The sequence below is a fragment of the Camellia sinensis genome, chromosome 2 (genome assembly GCF_055761805.1).
Source record: "Camellia sinensis isolate YWXY chromosome 2, ASM5576180v1, whole genome shotgun sequence".
Taxonomy (NCBI): domain Eukaryota; kingdom Viridiplantae; phylum Streptophyta; class Magnoliopsida; order Ericales; family Theaceae; genus Camellia; species Camellia sinensis.
Window position 1 is genome coordinate 175,031,395 of NC_138962.1, and position 25,327 is coordinate 175,056,721.

At 39.2% G+C, this 25,327-nt stretch overlaps 1 protein-coding gene across 2 annotated transcripts; it reads right to left on the bottom strand.

The window, feature by feature from the left end:
- Nucleotides 1-5,841: 5,841 nt before the first annotated feature.
- Nucleotides 5,842-11,445, bottom strand: LOC145788750 (uncharacterized). Of its 2 annotated transcripts, XR_014360520.1 has the most exons (5): nucleotides 10,401-11,432; nucleotides 10,168-10,261; nucleotides 6,921-6,972; nucleotides 6,549-6,611; nucleotides 5,842-6,203 (listed from the first exon to the last, which is right to left on the bottom strand). XR_014360520.1 is itself a non-coding variant. In XM_082913623.1 (4 exons), exons 1-4 carry the CDS (start codon nucleotides 10,619-10,621, stop codon nucleotides 5,955-5,957), a joined length of 627 nt encoding a protein of 208 aa, XP_082769749.1. In that variant the 5' UTR covers nucleotides 10,622-11,445; the 3' UTR covers nucleotides 5,842-5,954. The 2 variants fall into 2 exon arrangements, 1 of the variants encoding a protein (XP_082769749.1); XM_082913623.1 differs by lacking the exon at nucleotides 6,921-6,972 and having other exon boundaries at nucleotides 10,401-11,445.
- Nucleotides 11,446-25,327: the final 13,882 nt, after the last annotated feature.

A 25,327-nucleotide genomic window follows, 5' to 3' on the forward strand; every position in this document is an offset into this window, starting at 1 on the left:
GTTTTCGTTTTCAGAAAAAAATACTAAAATTATTTCAGTGAAAAATAGAACCCAAATTGTATAAACTGAAAATGAGCAACTGGGTCTACTCCAAATCTAAAAATGGAGTCAAAAAACAAAACCAGATGCAGTAAGAAAAGCAAAAAAAAGATTAGATTTTTAGAAGATTTACAGCTTCAAGCTTTCCAAAACCCAAAAATGGAATTGAAAAGGAGATAAGAGCTACTGTAGATTAGTAGAAAAAGAAAGAGATTTAGGTGCTTCTGAATCAGTCCCTCAAAAATCCATTCATGATTTCTCAGTCCAGGTCTCTCTCTCTCTCATTCTCTATTTGTTTTACATACCTTTATATATGTGTTTGTTCAAATTGTTTTGTTTAGATTCTGAGAAAGTTTGGAATTTGTTTGAGATGTGCATGATAGCAAGGGTAAGAAGGTGGATCTCAGCGCATACAAAGGGAAGGTTCTTCTAGTTGTCAAGGAAGCTCTGCTCTGTTTTGCTGTGCAATGAAAAGAAACTCAAATTTTTTATTTTTATTTTTTTTAAGCTAATATGATTTGAGCCGTAGATCCTTTCCAAAGTGACGTGGCCAAATCCTGACTCATAACCAAAGGAAGGGTTGGAGAGGTTGGCTGGAGAGAATCCGAACTCCATTGAGAGCTCGTGGGCATCTCAAAAACTATTTTGTTTGTTACTATTGACAGCTCAACGGGTTATTAAGCAATTATTCATTAAGAGTTCGTTTGGAAAGTTAGGTTTGGAACTTTTTTTATTAAAATAGTCACAAAAAATAAAATAAATATTTTAGTTTAATAAGACAAAACATCACATACGACTTATAATCATTACATTCTTTCTCTCATAAAAATCAAAAAAACCAAAAAGTCTATCTCAAACGAGACTTTTTAGCTTCAGACTAAAAAAGTTAAAAAGTCAGACTAAAAAAGCTAAAAAGTCAACCTACTTCCCAAACGACCCCTACATATTAAGGTGAGTGAGATTTTAAATTTAAATTTATGAAAAGTTATTTAAAGAGAGATTTATTAAAAAATTATTTTTCAAGTGTTTGTATCTCAATTAGTTTATAAGATATTCTTGTATTTCAATAAGCATTATTATTTGAACATTAATCTATCAAATCATAATTTTCATATTTAAGGTATTTTATGGACATTTCTACCCTTATAAATATTTTTTTGAATGATTAGTAATTAGGTGATGTGAATATTCATATTTTACAATGTGAATATTCATATTGATAGTTTGAACATTCTCATTGACAATATAAATATTCACATTGACATATAAACATTCACATCACGGAATATTTGCACTGTAAATGTGAATATTATTAGGGGTATTTTGATAATTATACCACTCATAAGACTTATTGGAATATAAGAAAATAATGTGAACTAAATGAAATATAAGTAGGTGTAAAGAAATTTATGAAAAAGTGTCCCTTATTTAAAAGTTAAAATGAGTGAGGTTTTAAATTTAAGTTTATAAAGAGATATTATTTAGGTTATAACATTTAATTATTAATATATTAACTGTTATTTAAAAAAATAAAAAATAAAAAAAACTCAACAGATTGATCCAATCATCATTTAGGCCCCACGGGTTGAACCTTCCTACTAACCGTGCCAAATAGTATACAAACTGTTCCCAAATTTTTTACCATGAAAATTGTCTAGAAAATCATTGCATAATATAGATGAAGACTTGTTATATTCGTAGGTTGCACTTGTAAAGAATCACATTCCCACCATTTGAATTCTAAATGGTTAGATTTTTTTCTTGGGCTTCGATGTTTAGTTTGATTTTTAAAACTATCTTATAATTTTTTTTAAAAAAAATATATAAATTAGTTTGATAAAAAAAAATATCAAAAATATATTTTTAAAAATTATGTATTCCCTCCAATAAAAAGTTGACATTATATAAAAATGATAAATATTTTTCAAGAAATTAATTTCTAATTATGTAGAACAAAAAATTTGAAAATAGATTCTAAAATCCAAAATTTGATTTTCTAAAATTATTAATTTGATAAAAATAAATATTAAAAATATACTTTTGAATTTTTAAAAAGCACTTTTATCTTTTAAAAAGATAAAAATATATAAAAAATGATAAATATTTTTAATTTTTATAATTTTCTTTACTAAATTAATTTCTAAAATTAAAAAAATATTTTTTAAAAGTAAATTCTGAAAATCAACCCAAAGATAAGTTTTATGAGCAATGATACATAACTCTAATTTTGGAACTTTAATTAGAGCTCTAATGATGTGACAGGAATAAAAAATTACATTAAAATATCACATCAATGAGTGAGCCCCACACCTAGAGCTCCTTTAGACATCTTATTTTAGAGTTCTCAAACATTTTTAAAGTTCAACAATGCTTGAGACCCCCATTTTTTGGAGACCCCCACAACCCCCTTTGGATCTCCACCAATGTATGGTGGAGATCCAAAGGGGGTTGTGGGGGTCTCCAAAAAATGGGGGTCTCAAGTATTTTTCTTTAAAGTTTGAATAATTATGGTGGAGATCCAAAGGGGGTTGTGGGGGTCTCCAAAAAATGGGGGTCTCAAGTATTTTTCTTTAAAGTTTGAATAATTCCATATGCACTAATTAGTGTACTAAGACCATCTCCAATGGTGAACCAAACTTTGCATCAAATTTGAAATTTGGTGAAAAAGTCACTTTTTGGAGCTCCAATAGTTTCACCAAATTGGCATTAAAATGAAAATAAAACAAAAAATTCATCAAAGCGAGAACATGCTCCAGATTTCACTATTTCACTGTACGTTACCGTTGAGGTGGGCCAACTAGTCAACCAACCAGTTGTCCGGCCGGTTGACTAGCCGGTCGACCGGTTCCCTTTCAAATAGGTAGGTTCAAACTGGTCAAAAATGTTCAAATAGGTAATAAAAAAAAAATCGCCTTATTGGTCGACCGACCGGTCAACCAACCGGCCGACCACTTCCCTTTTGATGCACGGTTGGAGCAAATGGTATCAGATTGAGAAAATTGGCTTTTTTTTACTCAAATTTGGTGAAAATTTTGGTTCACCGCTGGAGATGCTCTAACTAGTATACTTATTGATGGTATGACATAATTTAAGATATTTTTGGTATTTATAACTTGGCACTGGCTTCCCTCCAGTCCCAGATCGGACTAGAAGGTGCTGTTAGGCTTGTGGGGGGCCACCAAGGGTCTCGTTTTGATAATCCGAACCGTTCAATGTGGCAAACTCGCTGAGTAATATATGCCTATAAAAAATCAAGTTGATTGGATATCGGTAGCTATCTCATCAGATTAGTTTTTTGTCAATCATTTATTTTTTCACTGTCCATTTTTTAATACAAAGCTGATTTGATCACGTAACTATCGATATCTGTTTAACGTGTTTTTTTACAGGCATATAGTATTCAACGAGTTCTACATATTGCACAGTTCGAATTATCGAAACGGGTACCGTGATGAGCCTTCATAAGCCCAACAGTATCCTCCAGTCCAATTTGGAACTGGAGGGAAACTAGACCCTTATAATTTATATGATGAATGAAGTCAATAAAAATATCATAACTAATATTAATACACTAATTAATATACTAATTAATGCACACGGTTAAAGTTTTATGAATAATGTTATATGCACTAACTAATGCACTTACTAGTGTACCAATTGATAATATGATATAATTTAAGAGGTTTTGAATATTTATAATTTGTATAATGAGTGAGGTTAATAATAATATCATAACTAGTATTGGTACTGAGAGGGTAATTTTTGGTGAAAATTGGGCCGAGCTATAAGATGGACTTTATGGCCCAAAGTACGAAGGATTGGGTAAAAAGGGCCGAGAAGTTACTCCGGCCAAAGAGAGATAAAGTTACTCCGGCCAAAAGAGATGAAGTTACTTCGGCTCAGGAATTGTAAAGCTACTTCGGTCCAGAAGCAACTTGGAGTTATACTGGTCGCGAATCGTTGGTTCGGTCTAAACCGTACCACGAGTTCTACATTGAAAGCCGAGATAGGAAAGAGTAAACGGAAGAACCGAACTAAGGATAGTTCGGCCTACTCTGTGGCTCAGTATAGCCATGTTTATCTCGGTCGTATGGTAGTTCGGCCATGGTGAAAACCATCCCACTTGGTTTAAGCAGTGGGGGGGTGTAAAAGGATAAGCATTATCCTATAGGAGTATGAATTCTAGGAGGACTCTGCATGGAGGAATAAAAGTCCTACTAGGATTGTGCCACTCGAAACCTATAAAAGCTCACAAACATCACCTTGGAGGAGGTAACACAAAAAAGACAACACACAATTTTGCTTTCTGAATACATTGAGCTTTGTCAAGTTTGATGACTTAGGCATCGGAGAGGTTTCCGACACACACCCGCCGGCTAGCTCACGTTTGTGTTTTCAGGTGACAAAGCGACGTCGTACGGAGGAGCGCGGACTTAGTCAACAGGATTATACGAGGAGAATTATTTCTTTCCCGTACAATTGGCGCCGTCTGTGGGAAAAACAGACAGAACAAAACCTCTTGATTAAAGCTTCTCCCCTTTACATTCAATGGCACACATTGAAGAATTGCCGCAGTCTGCCGTCGACGGACTAACTCCAGATGGGGGCGTAAGGCGTGAAGGATTACCTTCTGTCCCTCCCATGGCGGACTTGGAGCCCCAACGACATAATTCCAGAAGAGATGCTAGGGGAAGGCGAAATAACAGCCCCCATCGCTCTCGTTCACAAAGTCCTGACAGGCAAAGACGGAGGATTGACCCTCAAGCTCTGGAAGACCGCGTGAAAGAGCAAGATGAATTGATAAGAAAGATGGCGGTGGACATGGAGGCCTTGAAATGCCAGATGAAGAAAAAAGAAGTGGCGACAGGAGAGGGGCACAAAAACAAGACGCCCCCTCGCCACTCAGAAAATCGTAGTAGGAATACTACACCCTCACAAGGAGAGAGTAGAAGCCTCAGGACAGGCGATACTCAATCATGGTCTTCCAGAACTCGTCACTCCAGGTCTGAGAGGACGAAGTCTGAAAGATCATACACTGAAGGAAGCACATACTGGCCCTCTCATTCGCATCAAACTAGATCTAGACAGACGGAATTACCACTACAAAAAAATTGACTTTTTGCGACGGTAAAATACCGTCGCTAATACTCCTAATGCCGTCGCTAATACTTTTTGCGACGGCAAAACGACTTTTTGCGACGGCAAGAGGGGGGTCGCAACTGCAGGGGTTGCAAAAGAGTTTTTGCGACGGTAAGTGCCGTCGCTAATGTTTTGCGACGACATTTTTGCCTTTTTGCGACGGCACCGTGCAGTCGCTAAAAACGTTTGAAATTTCTTGACTTTTTTGCGACGGCTCTATTTTACCGTCGCTAAAAATGTTATTTGAGACGGCAAAAAATACCGTCGCCAATAGTCTTTTTTAAAAAAAAAAAACACTACTTTTTGCGACGGTGTGGTGCCGTCGCAGAAAATATAAAAAATATGAAATTTTCTATTTTTTGCGACAGTGTAATGCCGTCGCAAAAAATATTAAAAAATAATAAAATTTCTATTTTAAATAATAAAATTTCTGTTTTTTGCGACAGTATAATGTCGTCACAAAAAGTAAAACCTGTAACAAAATTAATAAAAATATTAAAATTTTCTATTTTTTCCGACGGTCTCTCTCTAAGAGTTGATTATTTACATTCTATTCACAAAAACATCATAACAGAAAATAAAAATAAAAATTTAAATTGATCAAACCATCAAATTCAATATTTTACAAACACTACTAAAAAAAGTATTTTACAATCACTCAACTTTCGGAGCCAAACTCAGATATATAATCTTTAAAATTGCATCAGACAAATAGTTTCACTCAAATAAATAAATAGCTAGGGAAAAAAAATGAGCAAATGAAGAATCCACCTAAATCATAAATCAACATGGCTATAATTTTTCACCAACTTGTGAAGAATTCTAGATATACAAATCCAAAAGGTCTCTGGAATTTTTCGGCTAAAATGTATCAATAAGGCTGAAATGATGTCAAATGTAAATTTGTGAGCCTCGGGTTTCACTGTCATGCGGATTAGCATAGCAGTCCACACCTCCGGGGCCAACTTCACTGCATGCCGGAAAGATTTAAGCCCATTAACCACTCTCATCAGCATTGCATGTCCCTGCAAAACAACATTAATTCTCATAGTTGATCTCATGACAATATTACCAACTGAAATATGTTCAGTTCTGATTTTGTTTTTGTTTTTTCATTTTCATGTTTTCAAAAACAAGATAATAAAAAGTTCGAAAACACCTAACATTTTCATATAACACTTTAATTTTTGCATGAAAATAGTTTTTCGAAAACAACTTTTTTGGGTTTCCTAATTCATGTTTTGGCTTTCCTACTTCTTTTAAACCACATCAAAATGATGTTCTATTATCTATAAGTTGTAGAGTTTAACTAAAACATGCACCAGCACATGAGGGGGGAGAGAGAGAGAGATGGAGGAATTGAAACGAACCTCAGATTCAGCTGTCTCTCTAGCTTGAACCTTCTCATCGAAAATGTTTGCAACTACTTCATCCTGAAGAAAAATATCAATTGCTTTAATTATGTCCCGGACCAGGAAAACACGTACCCTCAAACCCTTATCAGACAATATGAATTTAAAAAGATCTTCGGTGGCAGACACAACAGCACGCATATCAAAGGATTTCCATTCCAATGATCTATATAATATCTATAAACAAAAAAGTCATTTCCGGACACATCAAAAAAGTATGCAGATGACAAAAATAATTCAACAGTTTGAAACACTCCCATTTCTTAAAAGCAAACTGAGAGAAAGGCTCCTAGCTATATATTGAATATCACTTCCATTAAGAAATAACACCTGGATCACTGATCACACCCAAGAAATCATCCTTTATGGTGCCAATACAAAACTGCAAAAGGAGACAACACGTAGGATGAACAACGGTGACCAAAAAAAAACATAACCCCGAAAATGTAATAATAAATAAAATAAAATACAATGTATATTAAGAGCATACATATTTATGTGAACAATTATTAAATGCACTATTTAAGATTTAAAAGAATACTCTGAAGTTCTGAGAAACAGAATGCAACAGTGACCAAATTTGGTTACCAAATGTATCAATAATGGATTGCTATAACGTACAAGACATGAAAGTTATGACCCATTAAACTAATGCATTGGTGGCATATCAAATGATATCCAAAATTTGGTATCTAAATCTAGTCACTGTATCATTACTGTCCAAGAAATGGTTCCAAGGTTGGACCATGCCACATTCTGACTCTTGAACATGAAGAGAATTCATTTTCCCAGCCCATAAACTCCAGAGAGAACCTGACTTCTTGAAGGTCAACAAGCACACAGAAAAGGATCCCCATATATGCCTCAAGTCTTTAGAAATGGATAATTCAAGGTATTGGCCTACATCCTAAATACTTCTCCTTGGGCTAAGCTTCATATTCCAAGTGACACATTCTCTCGGGCATTTTTCATGGATTTCTTATTCATTAATATTTATATGCTTGTACTTTGCAGCACCTCAAATTCAGAGCGTGTTGCATAAAGAATCCCCTTCTAGCCCCCAAACACACAAAATATTTAGTTTGGTGAACACTTATGATAGTTTTGTTCAGGAGATAGTGGATAAACGTCATCCAACCCATGCACAAAGCACAAGAAACACATTTTTGTGCTTGATGCAGTTACATCTGAGGTGCTTTGGAAATAATAAATTAATAATTATATTGATGCTTATGTGCATATGAAGAAATATCCAATTCAACAAGTCTAGTGTCTTACTGTTTTGCTTATATATATACACTCACAATTTGTCTATATATATACATGGCTTTGACGACTCTGTTAATATACTCAGAGAGACTGACATTATGCGTTCCATCCTGAAAACTTTTTCATCCCAAATTTATCCCATAAGGAATTTAAATATATCTGGCATATTTAAGTTAAATATATCTGGCATATTTAAATACATCCATCAGTTTCATAGATGAACCAAGATTTAAAACACAAAACAGAAATGATGTCATGTACACCTACCCTATGAGGTCTAAGAACCTTCAATTATTCAAGATACTACCCACTTTGCATCAAGGATAATTACGAATACATAAAACAAATTAATAGGACTTCAATCCTGAAGCAAATTAACACATAAAACAAATTAATACATAAATCCAGTCCAAGCACCTTCAATTATTCAAGATACTACTCACTTTGCGTCAAGGATAATTATTTAGAATTGAAGTCCTATTAATTTAGAATCTAAACAACCCATGTCTAGAAAAATGAGAACTCCAAGGCCAGAACTAGAGGATAAACAAATTATTTTCAAATTCAACATGCCACAAGGACAACCGCTTTTAGCCATTTAAAGACTATGACCCTTATATCAAAATTTCACTAGTACAACAACATTATCCTCAATTTACAGGGAAGAAAAGTATGCATTACCTGTGTGTCGTTTTTAACACTCATCATCAGAATAGAAAGATGCCCAGTGCTGGATTCCTCTTCCTCATTCTTGACCTGTCACAGACAGTTTCAAACAAATTTTATATCATAAAAGGAGCATGGAGGCAGAAACTACAGCAAATAAAAAATGTAAACAATAAATTAAAAACTCTATTTAGCAGGAAGATGAAAAATGATGGGTATGTCAAATTACACACACACATATATATATATAGCCCTCCACATGCAAAAATATATTGCAGTAATTAAAACAAAATGCTTCCTGCAAATAAAAAATTTAATCAGAAAACACATTCAATACACACTTCACAATAAAACATACATTGACACCCCATCCCCCCGTTTCATTATTTTCTATAAACAAATCAAGTATTATTTAGTCAATAATTCATCAAATCAAAGGCAATATAAACCATATACTTTGGCAAAATCATGCTGCAGGCCTAGTTAAAATTGACCTTCAATTCAAACCTAGTTGAGCACACATTGGGTTCCCTAAAAAAGTGAAAAACAGAAAGTACAAAGAAGGGGATGACAGAAACATCTTCCTCAAAAATGCAAACACAACATATATCCAAACATAGGGAAGTAAAGCAACAAGCGTGATCAAGAATAGTAAACCGAAAAGAACCTCACACACACACACACAAAAGTGGATAGTCATTATAAGAATTTCCACCTATTTACCCATTTCAGAGTTCCTCTTTGCATAATCCAATTCAGTGATCAAGGATATTCAAGATAAATTGATATAAATTGATTTGAACAATGCTTTGATAATTATGGAAAAGAGCACTTGACCATAGAAATGAGTGTTTATAGTAAGAAAAAAAAAATGATTACTTTAGATGGAAAACATTAATATATGTTAGCACTATGCAAGAATTCAATCTTCTATAACCTCTAATTCTATATTGGGATGTACTGTTGTATTGCGTGAACTATGGCAGATGGACCGGATCCGCTTAGATATGCTTTTGGATAGAGAATGATCCTCCTAATAATAAAATTCAACAAAACACCAAAATAAATAAACAATAAGGTTTCTTTAATAGGAATACATACTAATATTTTAAGATTAACAACTATACTAAAACTTGTAATAGATAAAGTTGTTGCAAGGTCAAACAAAGAATAGATAAACACCCCATATGTCCATATAGTCCAAACATTGTCATCTCATTTCAGCAATAAACTCATATACCTAAAATTCAAAGATTTCACATGGTTGTTCAGTCTTAAACAGTGAACTCAATCCACTTCGCATAATGAACTGCATTATTACAATCCCCTGTTCCTCCACATCACAAAGAACAAGCATTCCATGTCACACTCAAATTACCATACCAAATCAAAAAAAATAAAAAAATAAAATTGATAATCTATACTATAGTATCTATACTATTAGCTTTTTATTTTTCCAATAATGCCTTTCCTGTATCGGTCAATTTCAATTACTGTTCTGCTAAATGATTTCTTTATTCATCAAATGGCCCCTCCATCATCAAAAATGTAAAATTACAAACAAATCGAGTTTGCACCCACTGCTAATAAGTAAAAAAGTAACACAAAAAATAAATAAATAAACAAAAATTACAAGACTTACCTTGCAACCTTCGATCCCGAATTGAAATAATTGAATCCCATTTGACTTGACAAACTCGGCATTTGCCTCCGGGTACGGTTCTGGACAAAGGCATCTGCAAAACCAAAGCCCTATAATCATCAAATCTGTATATAATCAGCAAATTCAAATCATTCACTGACACATAATTTTCCAACACATCACTGCCATATAATCAATGAGGTTGAATTTTTTTTTTTTTTTTTTTTACTTACATGATGGAACGGAGGCCTAGGGATTGGAGGAAGGGGAAGTTGGCGGTGTCAGGGAAACCGGACCTGAAAATGCCATTGTCGACCATCGCGAAGTTCAGAGGAGGAATATAAAACCCGTCGTCGTCGGTGGGGTCGAAGTCGTCGAGGCTCGGCGGCGAGAGCTTCGTGAGAGGGTTGAGTTGTGGTAGTTCTACGACGGCGACTTCGATGGTTTTGCACATATCGCCACAGCAGCGGCGGTAAGGGAGGAGGATCGACTGGAGGGAGGATCGGCGGTGACCGATGATCGGCGCCGTCGTTGTGTGAAAGAGAGAGAGAGGAAGGCGAAACCCTAGATGGAGAGAGAGAGAAAGAGCGAGCAGGAGGAGAGGGACGGCTCTGTTGTGTTTGGGTTGTGTTTGTGTTTGTGTTGTGTGTTCTCAAACAAAACCCTACACACACCCACACACCCACAAATGTTATAGTTAATGAATTTTTTATTAAAATAAAAAATTATTAAAATAATTTTTATAGTTGATAAATTTTTTTTTTCATTTGATAAAGTTAAAAATTTATTTGTTTTATATTTATTTTATATTTATTTTAATGAATAAAAAATAATTATTATTTTTTTATTTGGTAAAAATAGGAATAATATTTTCCATTAAAATAAAGTTAATTTTTGTGGTCAATGAAAAAGAGAGAAGATAGATGAGAGAAGAGATAAATGAATGAGAGACACAGAGAGAGAGAGAGTCAAATAGACAGAGAGAGAGAGAAGAGTGATGAATAAGAGAGAGAAAGAAAAGAGAGAGAAGAAGATGAAAAAATAGGTGAAAAGATATAGACAAAGAGAGAGACAGAGAGAGAGAGAAAAAAAAGAGCGAAAATAGATAAATAAGAGAGAGAGAGACAGAAAGAGATGAGCGAGAGAGCGAGAGAGAAAAAAATAAGAGAGAGAGAAGAGAGACAGAGAGAGAAGATATATGAAAGAGATAGAGAGAAGAGAGATAGACGAGAGACATAGAGAAAAAGAGAGAGATAGACAGACAGATAGAGAAGAGTGATGAGTCAGAGTGAGAAAAAGAAGAGAGACAGAAACAGAGAGAAAAAGAGAGATGGACAGAAAGAGAAGAGTGATGAGAGAGAGAGAGAGAGAGAGAGAAAAGAGACAGAGACACATAGAGAAAGGGAGAGAGAGACAAACAGAGAATAGTGATGAATAAGAGAGAGAAAGAGAAGAGAGACAGAGAGATAGGAAGATAAAAAAATGAGGGAAAAGAGAAATGTTCAAAAGAGTAAGACGACATCGTTTGTAGTGGATCGATAAATCGAGAAGGAGCTCGATAAATAGAGAAGATGAGAGTAATAAAGTGAGTAAGGCGAACATAGTGAGGGAGAGATAGACAAATAGACAAGTAGACAGAGAGAGAGAGAAAGAGAAGAGTGATGAGTGAGAGAGAGACAGTGAAAGAGAGAGATAGACAGAAAAAGAGATAGGGAGAGAGATGGAGAGAGTGAGAGATAGAAAAAATGAGAGAAACAAGAGATGAACGAGAGATAGACAAAAAAGAGAGAGAAATAGAGCGAAAAGAGATGAGCGAGAGAGAGAGACACAGAAAAAGAGAGAGACAGCGAGAGAAGAGAAATGAGCGACAGAGAGAGAAGATTTTTTTTTTTTTTGCAACAGAAGAATTGTTAAAAAAATAATTTTTTATTAAAATAATTTTTTTTTATAGTTGATGAATTTTATTTTTTTTTATATTTAGTAAGGTTGAGACGGTAAGAGAAAGAGAAAAGAGAAATGAAGATGAAAAAATGGATGAAAAGATATAGACAAAGAGAGAAAGAGCGAAAAGAGATAAATGAGAAAGATACAGAGAGAGATGAGCGAGAGAGATAAAGAGAAGAGAGATGAGTGAGAGAGACAGAGAGAGAAGACAGATGAGAGAGATATGAGCGAGAGACAACGAGAGAAAGAGAGAGACAGAGACAGACAGATAGACAAACAGAGAAGAGTGATGAGTTAGAGAGAGAGAGAGACAAAGAGAGAAAAAGATAGAGAGTGAGAGACAGAAAAAGAGACAGAGAGAGAAAAGAGATGAACGAGAGAGATAGAGAGAAGAGAGATGAACGAAAGAGACAGAGAGAGAAAAGAGATGAGAGAAAAGATAGATAAATCGAGGAGAAGCTCGATAAATAGAGAATATGAGATGGAGAGAGTGAGCAAGACGAATATAATGAGGGAGAAATACACAAATGGACAAGCATACAGAGAGAGAGATGAGTGATGAGTGAGAGAGAGTGAGAGTGAGAGAGAGACAGAGAGAGAGAGATAAACAGAAAAAGAGACAGAGAGAGAGAGAGAATGAGAGATAGAAAAAGAGAGAGAAACAAGAGATGAGCGAAAGATAGACAAAAAGAAAGAAATAGAGCGAAAAGAGATGAGCGAGAAAGAGACACAGAAAAAGAGAGATGGGCGAGAGAGATAGAGAGAGATATAAATAAGAGAGAAAGAGAAAAAAAAATAAATGAGAGAGATAGAGAGAAGAAAGATGAGCGAGAGAGATAAAGAGAGAAGACATAAGAGATAGAGAGAAGAAAGATATGCGAGAGACACAGAGAGAAAATGAGAGAGATACACAGACAGACAGAGAAAGAAGAGTGATGAGTGAAAGAGATAAAGAGAACAGAGAGAGATAAATACAAAGAGACAGGAAGATGAAAAAATGAATGAAAAGAGATGTTATATTAAAAGAGTAAGACGACATCGTTTTTTTTATTTTTTTTGTGACAGAAAAATACCATTGAATTTATTCAAACTATTTTGTGACTGTATATATATGAAGCTGTCTCAAAACCACAATCACTATGTTAGGTTAGAGTTTTCCAAAAACTCTTTTGAGAAAATTATACTTTCTTGTTTTCCGTGTTATATTATTTTTACTGAATTTTTTTAATATTTAATTTTTTTAATTTTTAGACACACCTAACATAAATACACCTAAAAAGTAAAAAAATCTTTTAAAAATTCACTAAATACCAAAAATACAAAAGAAATACAATAATTCAATACATTTTTTTTTATATTTGTATGTATTTATTAATTTTTAAAAATATTTTTTCATAATTTTTTTTTTAGATACATTTAAGTAAAGTGCATCTAAAAAAAATATTTAAAAATTTAAAAATATTCACTTAAAAAAAAAACCACAAAAGTGACTTTTTGCGACGGTAAAAAATACCGTCTCAAAAAACAGAGTATTTGCGACGGTAAAAAATGCCGTCTCAAAAAACAGAGTATTTGCGACGGTAGAAAAATACCGTCGCGTCGCAAATAGTTCCGTCTTTTAAGCCCCATTTTCTTGTAGTGTACCCAGATCATCCGACTTACGAACCGTGCTCGAAGAGAAAGCACGATGCAAGGAGGATGCCAGGGCGCGGGATCCGCACAGAGTTTCTGCCTTACAGCGGTTGGCTCCTCGGACGCATGGAAGCGTCGAGGTTGGAATGCCAATACTGCGCCCAGCCTACGAACCAACAGACAAAGCATTAGCAAGGCTGCAGACTTCACTGTTTGTTCCGGCGATTGAAAACGCGCCCCTACCATCAGGCTTCCTTCAGCCGAAATTCACCACATATGAAGGGAAGACGGATCCCTACTCACACTTGAGCCACTTTCGCCAAGTCATGGCTGTATACAGGCGAAACGAGGCCTTAATGTGCATACTCTTCCCATCAAGTCACCTAGGCTTGACTTGGTTTGAGAAACTTCCAGAAGGCAGCATAGCCTCTTGGGCACAATTGGCAGAAGCCTTTGTGACAAGGTTCCGAACAAACACTAAAACCCCGGTGGAGATCGATCAGCTACTCTCCATTGACATGGGTGATAAAGAGACCCTAAGATCTTACAACAGTCGCTACTGGGAGACATTCAATCAGATTGGGGACTGCCCCACCAATCTCGCCATTGCACAGTATAAAAGAGGCCTTCCAGTTGGGAACAGACTGAGGGACTCGATCACCATGACGCCACCCCTCACTATGGAGGCCCTGATAGAAAGAGTGCATCAGCACATCAGGGTAGAGGAGGATGGCGCACGTGCCAAAGCAAAATCTAGTGCAACCACAGTACCAGAAAAGAAAACCTCAGCCAAGGTGAACACGGTAGAACGAAGTAACAGAAACAGATGTGGCAGACGAGATAACGGAGAAGACCCCGATAAAAGATGGTTGAGAATCCGCACTGCCATAACCACGGTGTTCAAAAAACCGATATATCGGATTCTGAGTGAGATAAGAGATGAGCCTTTCGTCAAGTGGCCAGCCAAGCTAGGAGAAGCCCAGAAGGACTATGACGAAAGATCGCGGTGCACCTTCCACAAAGAAAAGGGACACCGCACGGAGAATTGCACACCATTGAGACAACACTTGGAAGAATTGGTGGCAGCAGGACACCTGGATAAGTACATTGAAGGAGGGACGCAGCCAACCCCCCAAGAGCATAATAACCCCAATGGAATGCCAATCGACGCCCCGTCTCAAGGCATTATCAATGTAATACATGGAGTCATTGAACCTGAGCGTGTATGCGAGCTCAGGGGGTCAATCAAAAAGACTGAGCATTTTAGAGAGGTGCTAAGTGCCCAACCTGCCATCAAGAAGGGTAAAACAGAGGCGACAAACGTCATGACTTTTTCAGATAAAGACTTGGATCGAATATACTGTCCTCACAATGATGCCCTAGTCGTCACTCTCCGAGTCAAGGATTTTGACGTCAAGCGGATTCTGATTGACCAGGGTAGTTCATGTGAGATCATGTACTACGACACATTTAAACAACTGAAGTTACAAGACAAGGACTTGGCGCCTGCTGTATCACCCTTAATTGGATTCAACTCCATGCCAGAATGGCCCGTCGGAAAGATAATTCTTCCAGTTAGGGCAGGAAGCGTGACAAAACAAGTGGAGTTCTGGGTGTTGAAGGTCCCCTCCACTTACAACATCATCTTAGGCAGAACATGGCTGCATGCCATGCGATCGGTGGCGTCATCCTACCACCAAGTGATGCAGTTTCCCTACGACTCCGGTATAATTGAAGAAGTATATGGAGATCAAATCATGTCAAAACAATGCTTCGCTACGGTGAATGGCAGCCGCGCTGCCAAAGGGTACGTTTATTCGGTGGAAGAACCAGAAAGTAATGAGCTATTCGCAGATGTCGGCAAAGCGGCGAATCAGAGAGCGGTGGACGACTTGGTAGAGGTAAAAATATATGAAAAGAACCCGGATAAGTTCTTTTTGCTCGGTTCGTCGTTGTCCAGCACTGAGAGATTAGAGGTCTTGGAGTTCTTGACCTCTAACATCGAAGTGTTCGCCTGGACGCCCTACGACATGCCGGGCATTGATCCAAACTTCATCTGTCACCAGCTCAATGTCCACCCATCCGCCAGACCAGTCATTCAGCACACACGCAGATCGGCACTCCACCACGCCGAAATAGTGGCGGAAGAAGTAGGCAACCTGCTGGAGGCAGGAGCAATTAGAGAAGTGCACTACCCAAGATGGATCTCCAACACAGTCGTAGTGCCAAAGAAAAATGGCAAATGGCGAGTCTGCGTCGACTACAAAACAGTCAACAAGGCGTGCCCAAAAGACAGCTTTCCTCTACCACGGATAGATCAATTGGTAGACCTAACGGCGGGGCACAACCGACTTAGCTTTCTGGATGCATACAGAGGCTACCACCAAATCGCCATGCATGAGCCAGACCAGGAGGTCACATCTTTTACAACTCCAAGAGGACTATACTGTTACAAGGTCATGCCCTTTGGCCTGAAAAACGCAGGGGCAACATTTCAACATTGTTGGGCAGAATAATGGAGGCTTACATCGACGACATGGTGGTCAAAAGCAAGGATGAGAATGACCATCTTAAGGACCTATGCGAGATGTTTGAGATCCTGAAGAAGCACAAATTGCGCCTCAACGCGTCCAAATGTGCATTCGGAGTAGGATCTGGCAAATTCCTGGGCTTCCTTGTGACCAACCGAGGTATAGAAGCAGACCCCTCCCAGATCAAGGCAATCCAGGATTTGGAGAGACCAAACTCAGTAAAAGAAGTGCAGCATCTCACCGGCATGGCGGCTGCACTCAACCGGTTTATAAGCAGGTCGTCAGATAGACTACGACCATTTTTCCATGCCTTAAAGGCCAAGTTTGAGTGGGACGAAGAATGCGACCAAGCTCTGGAAAGCTTGAAGGAGTATATGTCTTCCCCACCACTGCTTGTTACCCCAGTACCTAGTGAAGAACTCTTCTTGTACCTGACAGTCTCTCAGCACGCAGTTAGCGCAGTGTTGGTTCGTGCAGAAGGAATTCAACACTTGCCCATCTATTATGTCAGCAAGACATTACTGGGAGCCGAAACAAGGTATTTGCCACTGGAAAAACTGGCATTAGCCTTGATGATGGCCTCCAAGAAATTGGCACACTACTTTCACGCCCACACCATAGTCGTCCTCACAGCTTTCCCACTAAAAGCTTTGTTTGAGAGGACGAACTTTTCTGGGCGAATTTTGAAGTGGGCAGTAGAGTTGGGACAATTCGACATCAAGTTCCAACCCAGGACCGCAATAAAAGCCCAATCTTTGGCAGACTTCGTCGCAGAGTTTACTCCTGAAAGTCATCATATCTGCCCAGTCAACCTAACTGACACAACCGAACTAGGGACAGAAGTTGACGCCGGAATAGCGCAACCCCTAGTAGAAGGTACTCAGTCAAACTCCAAGGCAGACCAGACTAAGGACATCAAGGAAGAAACAAACCAAGGCTCACCAACAGTACAATCAGATGGCGAGGGGCAGACAGCAAGCATAGACCTTGAAGAAAACACCATTCTTGACCCCACGACATCATCTGACCCCTCCACTTGCTAGAAGTTGTTCGTTGGTGAGATGTGGAAACTCTTTGTGGATGGAGCATTCAACCGGCATGGTGCAGGACTTGGCATAGTCCTCATCTCACCAGACGGCCTGGTTGTAGAGCAAGCAATCAACCTTGGCTTCCCAGCATCAAACAATGAAGCAGAATACGAAGCGCTTCTCGCAGGACTCAAATCAGCATACTACATGAAGGCCACCGAACTTATGGTCTACAGCGACTCACAGCTGGTGGTAAATCAAATTTCTGGCGACTACGAAGCAAAAGATGATAGGATGGCCAAGTACCAAGAGTTGGTCAGAATAGAAATCAAGAAATTTGAAGTAGTAACGATAGAGCAAATCGGCAGGGAGGAAAACAGCAGAGCAGACGAACTAGCAGGCTTCGCCTCAATGGCAGATTCCTCCATACCTCATCCACTACTAATCGACTACCTACCTAGACCAAGCATAGAAGACCCTGAAGCAGAAGAAGTATGTTGCACAGAACTAGGCCCCTCTTGGATGGATCCCATCATCCTGTTCTTAAAAGACGGCATCCTCCCAGAAGAGAAAAAAGAAGCCAAGAGAATAAGAACGAAATCGCAGCGATTTTGGCTCTCCCCATCCTTGGCATTATACAAGAAGTCATTCTCAGGACCCTACCTAAAGTGTGTACATCCCAGCAAAGTAGAAGCATTCTTGTACGAGATACACGAAGGGGTGTGCGGGAGCCATCAAGGAGGAAGATCGCTAGCTTACAGGGCCATTTCACAAGGATACTGGTGGCCATACATGCAGGCAGACTCAGAAAAATATGTAAAGAAGTGTGAGAAATGCCAAAAATTCGCACACCAAATACATCAACCGGCAAGAGAACTCCTACCATTAACTAGCCCATGGCCTTTCGCAATGTGGGGCTTGGACATAGTAGGACCACTTCCGACAGCACCCGGCAACAGGAAGTTCTTTTTCGCAGCAACTGATTACTTCACAAAGTGGGTGGAAGCAGAAGCATTGGCATCAATCAAAGAAAAAGATGTGAAAAAGTTCGTTTGGCAGAATATCATCACTTGGTTTGGCATACCAAAAGCCCTAATCTCAGACAATGGTACTCAGTTCAACGGCAGAATCTTTAGAAGCTTTTGTGAAGAATACAAGATAGAGTTCTACAATTCTACACCGGCATATCCTCAAGCAAATGGCCAAGCAGAAGCATCAAATAAAGTTGTCTTGGATGGACTGAAGAAAAGGTTAGAAAAGGCAAAAGGCAAATGGGTGGACGAACTTCCTCATGTTTTATGGGCTTACCGCACCACACCTCGACGATCAACAGGAGAAACACCATTCTCCTTAGCCTACGGAATGGAAGCAGTAATCCCACTGGAAGTTGGCCTCCCCACAATTCGAAGCGAAAACTTTGATCCAGACTTAAATGAAGAAGCCATAACATTGGAACTCGACCTTGCAGAAGAAAGAAGAGAAGGAGCACTGGTTCACATTGCTTCATACCAACGAGAGTTAATTAGAAAATACAACAAAAAGGTGCATCCAAGACAATTCAAGATCGGCGATTGGGTACTGCGCAAAGTAATGGGAAACACCTTGATACCAGGAGATGGCAAGTTAGGGCCGAACTGGGAAGGTCCTTACAAAGTTGTTGGGTTAGCAGGCAAAGGGGCATACCACCTAGAAGACAAGGACGGCAAAGCAATCCCTAGGCCATGGAACACGGCCAATCTCAAGTTGTTTTATTTTTAGCTTTTTCTCTTTCAAACATATGTAATTTTCTTTTTCTTCAATAAGACAATCAATTCTTTTCAGCATGATTCGTTCTCTGTAAAAGTTAGCTTTAGTAAAGTTAGGAACATTGCAAACCTTTTATTCTAAGTTAGCTGGAAAAAACTAACTTAGAGGTTGGCTGGAATAAACCAACACCCTTCCTAAGCCCTGGATAAGGATCCAGGCTGCAGGACATTTGGTCAGAATAACCAAACATTGTTCTAAGTTAGCTGGAAAAAACTAACTTAGAGGTTGACTGGAATAAACCAACTCTTAGTACTCTTCAGTCGAAGTATGGGGATGGCTGAAGAGTGGTTGGCTGGATTAAACCAACTCTTTGCAACTCTTCAGCCGAAGTATGGGTATGGCTGAAGAGTGGTTGGCTGGATTAAACCAACTCTTTGCAACTCTTCAGCCGAAGTATGGGTATGGCTGAAGAGTGGTTGGCTGGATTAAACCAACTCTTTGAAACTCTTCAGCCGAAGTATGAGTATGGCTAAAGAGAGGTTGGCTGGAATAAACCAACACCCTTCCTAAGCCCAGGATAAGGATCCAGGCTGCAGGATGTTTTGGTCGGAATAACCAAACATTGTTCTAAGTTAGCTGGAAAAAACTAACTTAGAGGTTGGCTGGAATAAACCAACTCTTAGTACTCTTCAGCCGAAGTATGGGGATGGCTGAAGAGTGGTTGGCTGGATTAAACCAATGGGTATGGCTGAAGAGTGGTTGGTTGGATTAAACCAACTCTTTGCAACTCTTCAGCCGAAGTATGGGTATGGCTGAAGAGTGGTTGGCTGGATTAAACCAACTCTTTGAAACTCTTCAGCCGAAGTATGAGTATGGCTAAAGAGAGGTTGGCTGGAATAAACCAACACCCTTCCTAAGCCCAGGATAAGGATCCAGGCTGCAGGACGTTTTGGTCGGAATAACCAAACATTGTTCTAAGTTAGCTGGAAAAAACTAACTTAGAGGTTGGCTGGAATAAACCAACTCTTAGTACTCTTCAGCCGAAGTATGGGGATGGCTGAAGAGTGGTTGGCTGGATTAAACCAACTCTTTGAACTCTTCAGCCGAAGTATGAGTATGGCTGAAGAGTGGTTGGCCGAATTAAAACCAACTCACTGTACTCTTCAGCTGAAGTAATTATGTCGGCTAAGGAGTGGTTGGCTGGAATAAACCAACTCCTGTTACTGTTTAGCCGAAGTAAGGGTATGGCTGAAAAATGGTTGGCTGGATTAAACCAAATCTGTGTACTCCTCAGCCGAAGTAATTATGTCGGCTAAGGAGTGGTTGGCTGGTAAGCATAAGTTAGTTCGAACAAGCAAAAACCGAGATAAACGTTGGACATATCAAAGTGCAAGCATACAAATCAAAACCGGAATAAGAGTTCAAGCAAAATTTTCATTCATTGAAAAGCAATTACAGAGGGGCATAGCCCGGTTACAAAGACAAAAGGTAACAACAAAGAGAAAAAGAACAAAATCAAGAGAAAAGATCTTCAATTTCGGCATCAAAGGTAGCATCGGCATCGACATGAAGACCGGTTTCTGACGGGAGCTCGTTCTCAGTTGCAAGGGTGGTTTCGGTCGGAACCACGGTTTCACCTGGTTGTTCAATAGTTAGGTCTTCCACCGTGGGCTCCGACCGAACTGTCTGATCCACATTGACAACCGGAGTATCCTCAGAAGCAGAGTCTTCATCAGAGTCTGAGCCCTCAAGAAACTGCTGTTGCATGGCATTAGCATACTCCACAAGGGAGTTCGGTATGAAGTAGGCTGGAGGGTTAAAAACCTCGGTTTGTGGATCATGACCGAGCTTCTCAACGGCTCCCCTCCAGCCGCACTTAAAGAACAGTTCCTTGGCGGCCTCACACTGCTTGACATATACATCCTCTGCCTTCTTGAAGCCTTTCTTTTCGGCTTCTTTTGCGCTCTCCTTCACTCGGGATATTTCGGCATCTTTCTTCCTTTCAAGCTTCACCAGCTCGCGCAGGTACTTGTCTTTTAGAGCAATGGCAGCCTTCTGCCTTTCTGCCTCGGCCGAACTAACCAATCCGGCCAGTCGGCCGTTCTCAGCTCGGAGCTCGGCCATTTGCTTTCTGGCCTCCTCTAGCTCGGTCGTTTTTGCTTCAGCTTCTGCCGCGGCTTGCCTTGTTATTTTCCTAAGCTCCAGCACTTTCCTATGAGTGATTTGGTTTTTCTGAATGGCCTGACAAAGCAAAGATTTCCCTTTAGCCGAAGTAAAAATTGAAAAAAGAAAGTAGACAGAGAGACGACCGAAGTTACTTACCAGAATCATGGATTTTGTCGAAGACCGGATGGCCTTCAGTTCGGTGTTCAGTTGTTTTTGGTGGTGCTCCATGTCTTTGGGGAGGCACACACTCTTGGCCAGGTTGAAGGCTAACTGATGGTCTTTCTCAGCAACAATCGAGTCTGAGTCTTGGATGTCTCGGTTGTTGAAAGTAAGTTTTGGTGCCCAGCAACCGGTAGTTCGGTCGAAAGGCTCCGGTTGGGGGCTCGGTGGTAAGCTCGGTGGAAGAGCAGGTTCTTCTTCATCAACCAAAATTTGTTCGGTTTCGGCAGTCCGGGCTCGCTTGGTTCGACGGGAAAAGGATGGCTGTTGAGAAGGGAGGGCCACAACAGCAGGCTGCGATTGGCTGGGTGGCGTTACTTCGGGCCTGGTTGTCTCGGTTAAAAGCGCCCTGACTCTGTTCTTTTTTGCCATCTCTTCTTCAGCTGTCAGTGGGATCAATCTAATCTCGGGCAAGGATGGGTCCGGTTCTGGGGCCTCTTCAAGAAGAAAGTCAGTTACTCTGGCTTTCCGGCGACCACTGTATCGGTAGGTCGGCTCGAATTTCAGCAATTTGGCCCAACTACGTTCAGGATATCGTAGTGCGGCTCGCAAAGTTGCAAGGTTTGGATAACTGTATAAGGAATGAAGGTGGGTAGAATCTGCGAAAGAAGAACTGTTAGTTCGGTTGATAAGCTAACAAACCGAAATAAAAAAAGAAAAAAATGTGCAAGGAAGAAGACCGAAGCTAAATTACCGGGCTCTCCTTTTTTCCAATTTATAGGTCGGCCAGGAATTTGGGCTTGAAAATCCTCAAAGTTCCCAGAGACCCAGAAAAAATCGTCGTTGTTTAAGTCTTTGTCCGGTGTATATTTAATTATCTTCTCTCGGCGGCGGCGTATCTTAAGATAATAGACCCACCCATCTTCTTTTGAGCCAATGGAATATTGATGAAAGATTTCGGCCAGGCCAAGGTTTAGTCCGGCTTGACGGTTCAGTTCGGCTATTCCCATAATGATGCGGTATGAATTAGTGGACAGTTGGGTAGGGCATAATCTAGTCTGCCTAAGAAATTCACAGATCAATGGTTGGACGGGAAACCGTAGTCCGGTTTCTATAATGGATAAAAGGGTAGAGGGGACAAAGCCTTCGTTATCCCAGGGAATGACATCTTTTTCGGCTAAAGACAGGTGGACATCATCAGGTATGTTATAGTCCTTCCTGAATTCGGCTGAGCCACCTGGAGTGTCTACAAGATACCTATACTTCCCCATTTAAGGAATAAGTTAAGAATAAGTTATATCGGTGCAAAAGTTGTGCTCAGTAGCTCGGTTGAGCACACGGAGGAGTGCCTGGGCAACCTAAGTCTGCAAAGTAGAAAACAAAGGGGTTAAGCACAGATCATAGGACCGTGCTACAAATTAAAAGCAAGGTAAAAAAGCCCTACTTCGATTTTATGGACAGGTTCTATCTCGGTTCAGCAAAAATGATTGGTAGCTCGGTTTGAGCAGGGTTCTTATTAGCCAGACCTTGGCAAATATCTCGGCATATTGGCTTTGGAATCAATTTTTAGACCGGTTCATCGTCTAAGGGCAGCTTTCTGAGTTCGGTCTAAAAGACTAAGAAAGCTGGTTTAGCCCCAAAGGCATAAATCGGTTGAACTATGAGTTTTGTTACTCCGGTTGAGCCTCTAGGGGCAGCTTTCTGAGTTTGGTTTAGAAACTAGGAAAGCTGGCTTAGCCCCAAGGCCTAGCTCGGTTTAAGACCGAGGTTCCTATTTTAATGGGTTCAAACGTCGTTCAATGAGCTTATCTCGGCCAGAGTGATTCGGGAGTTAACAACCTACTGAAACTACTGTTATTTCTACAAGTTCTAGTTCGGTTATTGTCCAAAGTGATCTACCTATGTAGGACAAACAGTATCCTAGTTCGGTTGCTACATGATTTTGGATCCAAAACTTGTTTTCTTCAGAATAGTTCACACACATGGGTTGTATTAATGTTTTTCCATGGAAGTTCAGAAGCAAAAACAAAAATGTACAAGCATGTTTCGTAAAAACATAGAAAGCAGAAAGAAGAAAAGCAAAGCAGGTTTCTTGAAGCTTACCAGAGGAAGATGAAGCTAAAGAGGGAAAAATGACAGCAAAGTCACAGCCTCTTCAAGTGCAACGGAAGAACAGCAAGAACACAGGAAGGAGAGAGAAGAGAGTGATAGTCGAGTGGTAATTCAAAATATAGAAGGGGTTGTTTTGTGAAAAGGACGAAAGGAAAAAAGGGCGGGACTGTTCAAAATTTTCATAGTACGAGGGCGGCGTGACAGCTGCCCACAGCCTATCAGAGCCTGCCACGTGTCATTAGAAAGTGAAGCGTTACAGTCACTGTGATTGAAGAGACGTTTTGACCGAACGAGTAGAGCCGGAGTGAAATAAACTCGGCTGGAGAGGCTACACGGTTTTTTAGCCCGGCTGGAAAGGCTTAAAAGCGTTAGCTCGGCTGGTCACCAGGTAATCCCAATCATGCTGTGCAGATGGAATTAAGGGGCAATTGAGAGGGTAATTTTTGGTGAAAATTGGGCCGAGCTATAAGATGGACTTTATGGCCCAAAGTACGAAGGATTGGGTAAAAAGGGCCGAGAAGTTACTCCGGCCAAAGAGAGATAAAGTTACTCCGGCCAAAAGAGATGAAGTTACTTCGGCTCAGGAATTGTAAAGCTACTTCGGTCCGGAAGCAACTTGGAGTTATACCGGTCGCGAATCGTTGGTTCGGTCTAAACCGTACCACGAGTTCTACATTGAAAGCCGAGATAGGAAAGAGTAAACGGAAGAACCGAACTAAGGATAGTTCGGTCTACTCTGTGGCTCAGTATAGCCAGGTTTATCTCGGTCGTATGGTAGTTCGACCATGGTGAAAACCATCCCACTTGGTTTAAGCAGTGGGGGGGGTGTAAAAGGATAAGCATTATCCTATAGGAGTATGAATCCTAGGAGGACTCTGCATGGAGGAATAAAAGTCCTACTAGGATTGTGCCACTCGAAACCTATAAAAGCTCACAAACATCACCTTGGAGGAGGTAACACAAAAAAGACAACACACAATTTTGCTTTCTGAATACATTGAGCTTTGTCAAGTTTGATGACTTAGGCATCGGAGAGGTTTCCGGCACACATCCGCTGGCTGGCTCACGTTTGTGTTTTCAGGTGACAAAGCGACGTCGTACGGAGGAGCGCGGACTTAGTCAACAGGATTATACGAGGAGAATTATTTCTTTCCCGTACAGGTACGGAAATAGGGTCATTGTTGTGCTAAAGGCACAATAGTGACTATTGTGTCTCAATTTGAGGTGTATTATGGGCTTATTTTTATGAACTGAACCGTTCATTTTGTAGGATTTATTGAGTATTTCATGCCTACCAAAAATCGTATTAATTAGATATTAATAACTATATGATCGATACAAAAAAAATAAACAATAAGTTTTTCTTTTGAGAAATAGCATAAAAAATATGTAATTCGATCATATAGTTATTGATATCCGATTAATATGATTTTTGGTAGGCATGAAGTACTTAACAAATCCTACAAAATGACAATTTGGATCATAAGAATAAGTCCATAATACACCTCAAATTGAGACATAACAGTTATTGTCGTGCTAAAGGCACAGCAATAACTCCATCTCCGTATTGGTACACTAATTAATACACTAAATTTTATTTACCTCAAGAAATTTCTCGAGAGCGGCAGCACTGTTGTGCAGTGCTCCCTACTGTGCCGTTTCAGTCTTTTTTTTTTTTTTTGTTCTCACCATATTTTTTGACGTGATAAATTACACTTTTATTTTATTTTATTTTAGGATTTAGGGTTTAATTCTTAATTTTTTTTTTTTAATTTTCAAGTTTAAGGTTTAGAATTTAATTCTTAAAATTTATTTATTTTTATTTTAAGATTTATGGTTTAA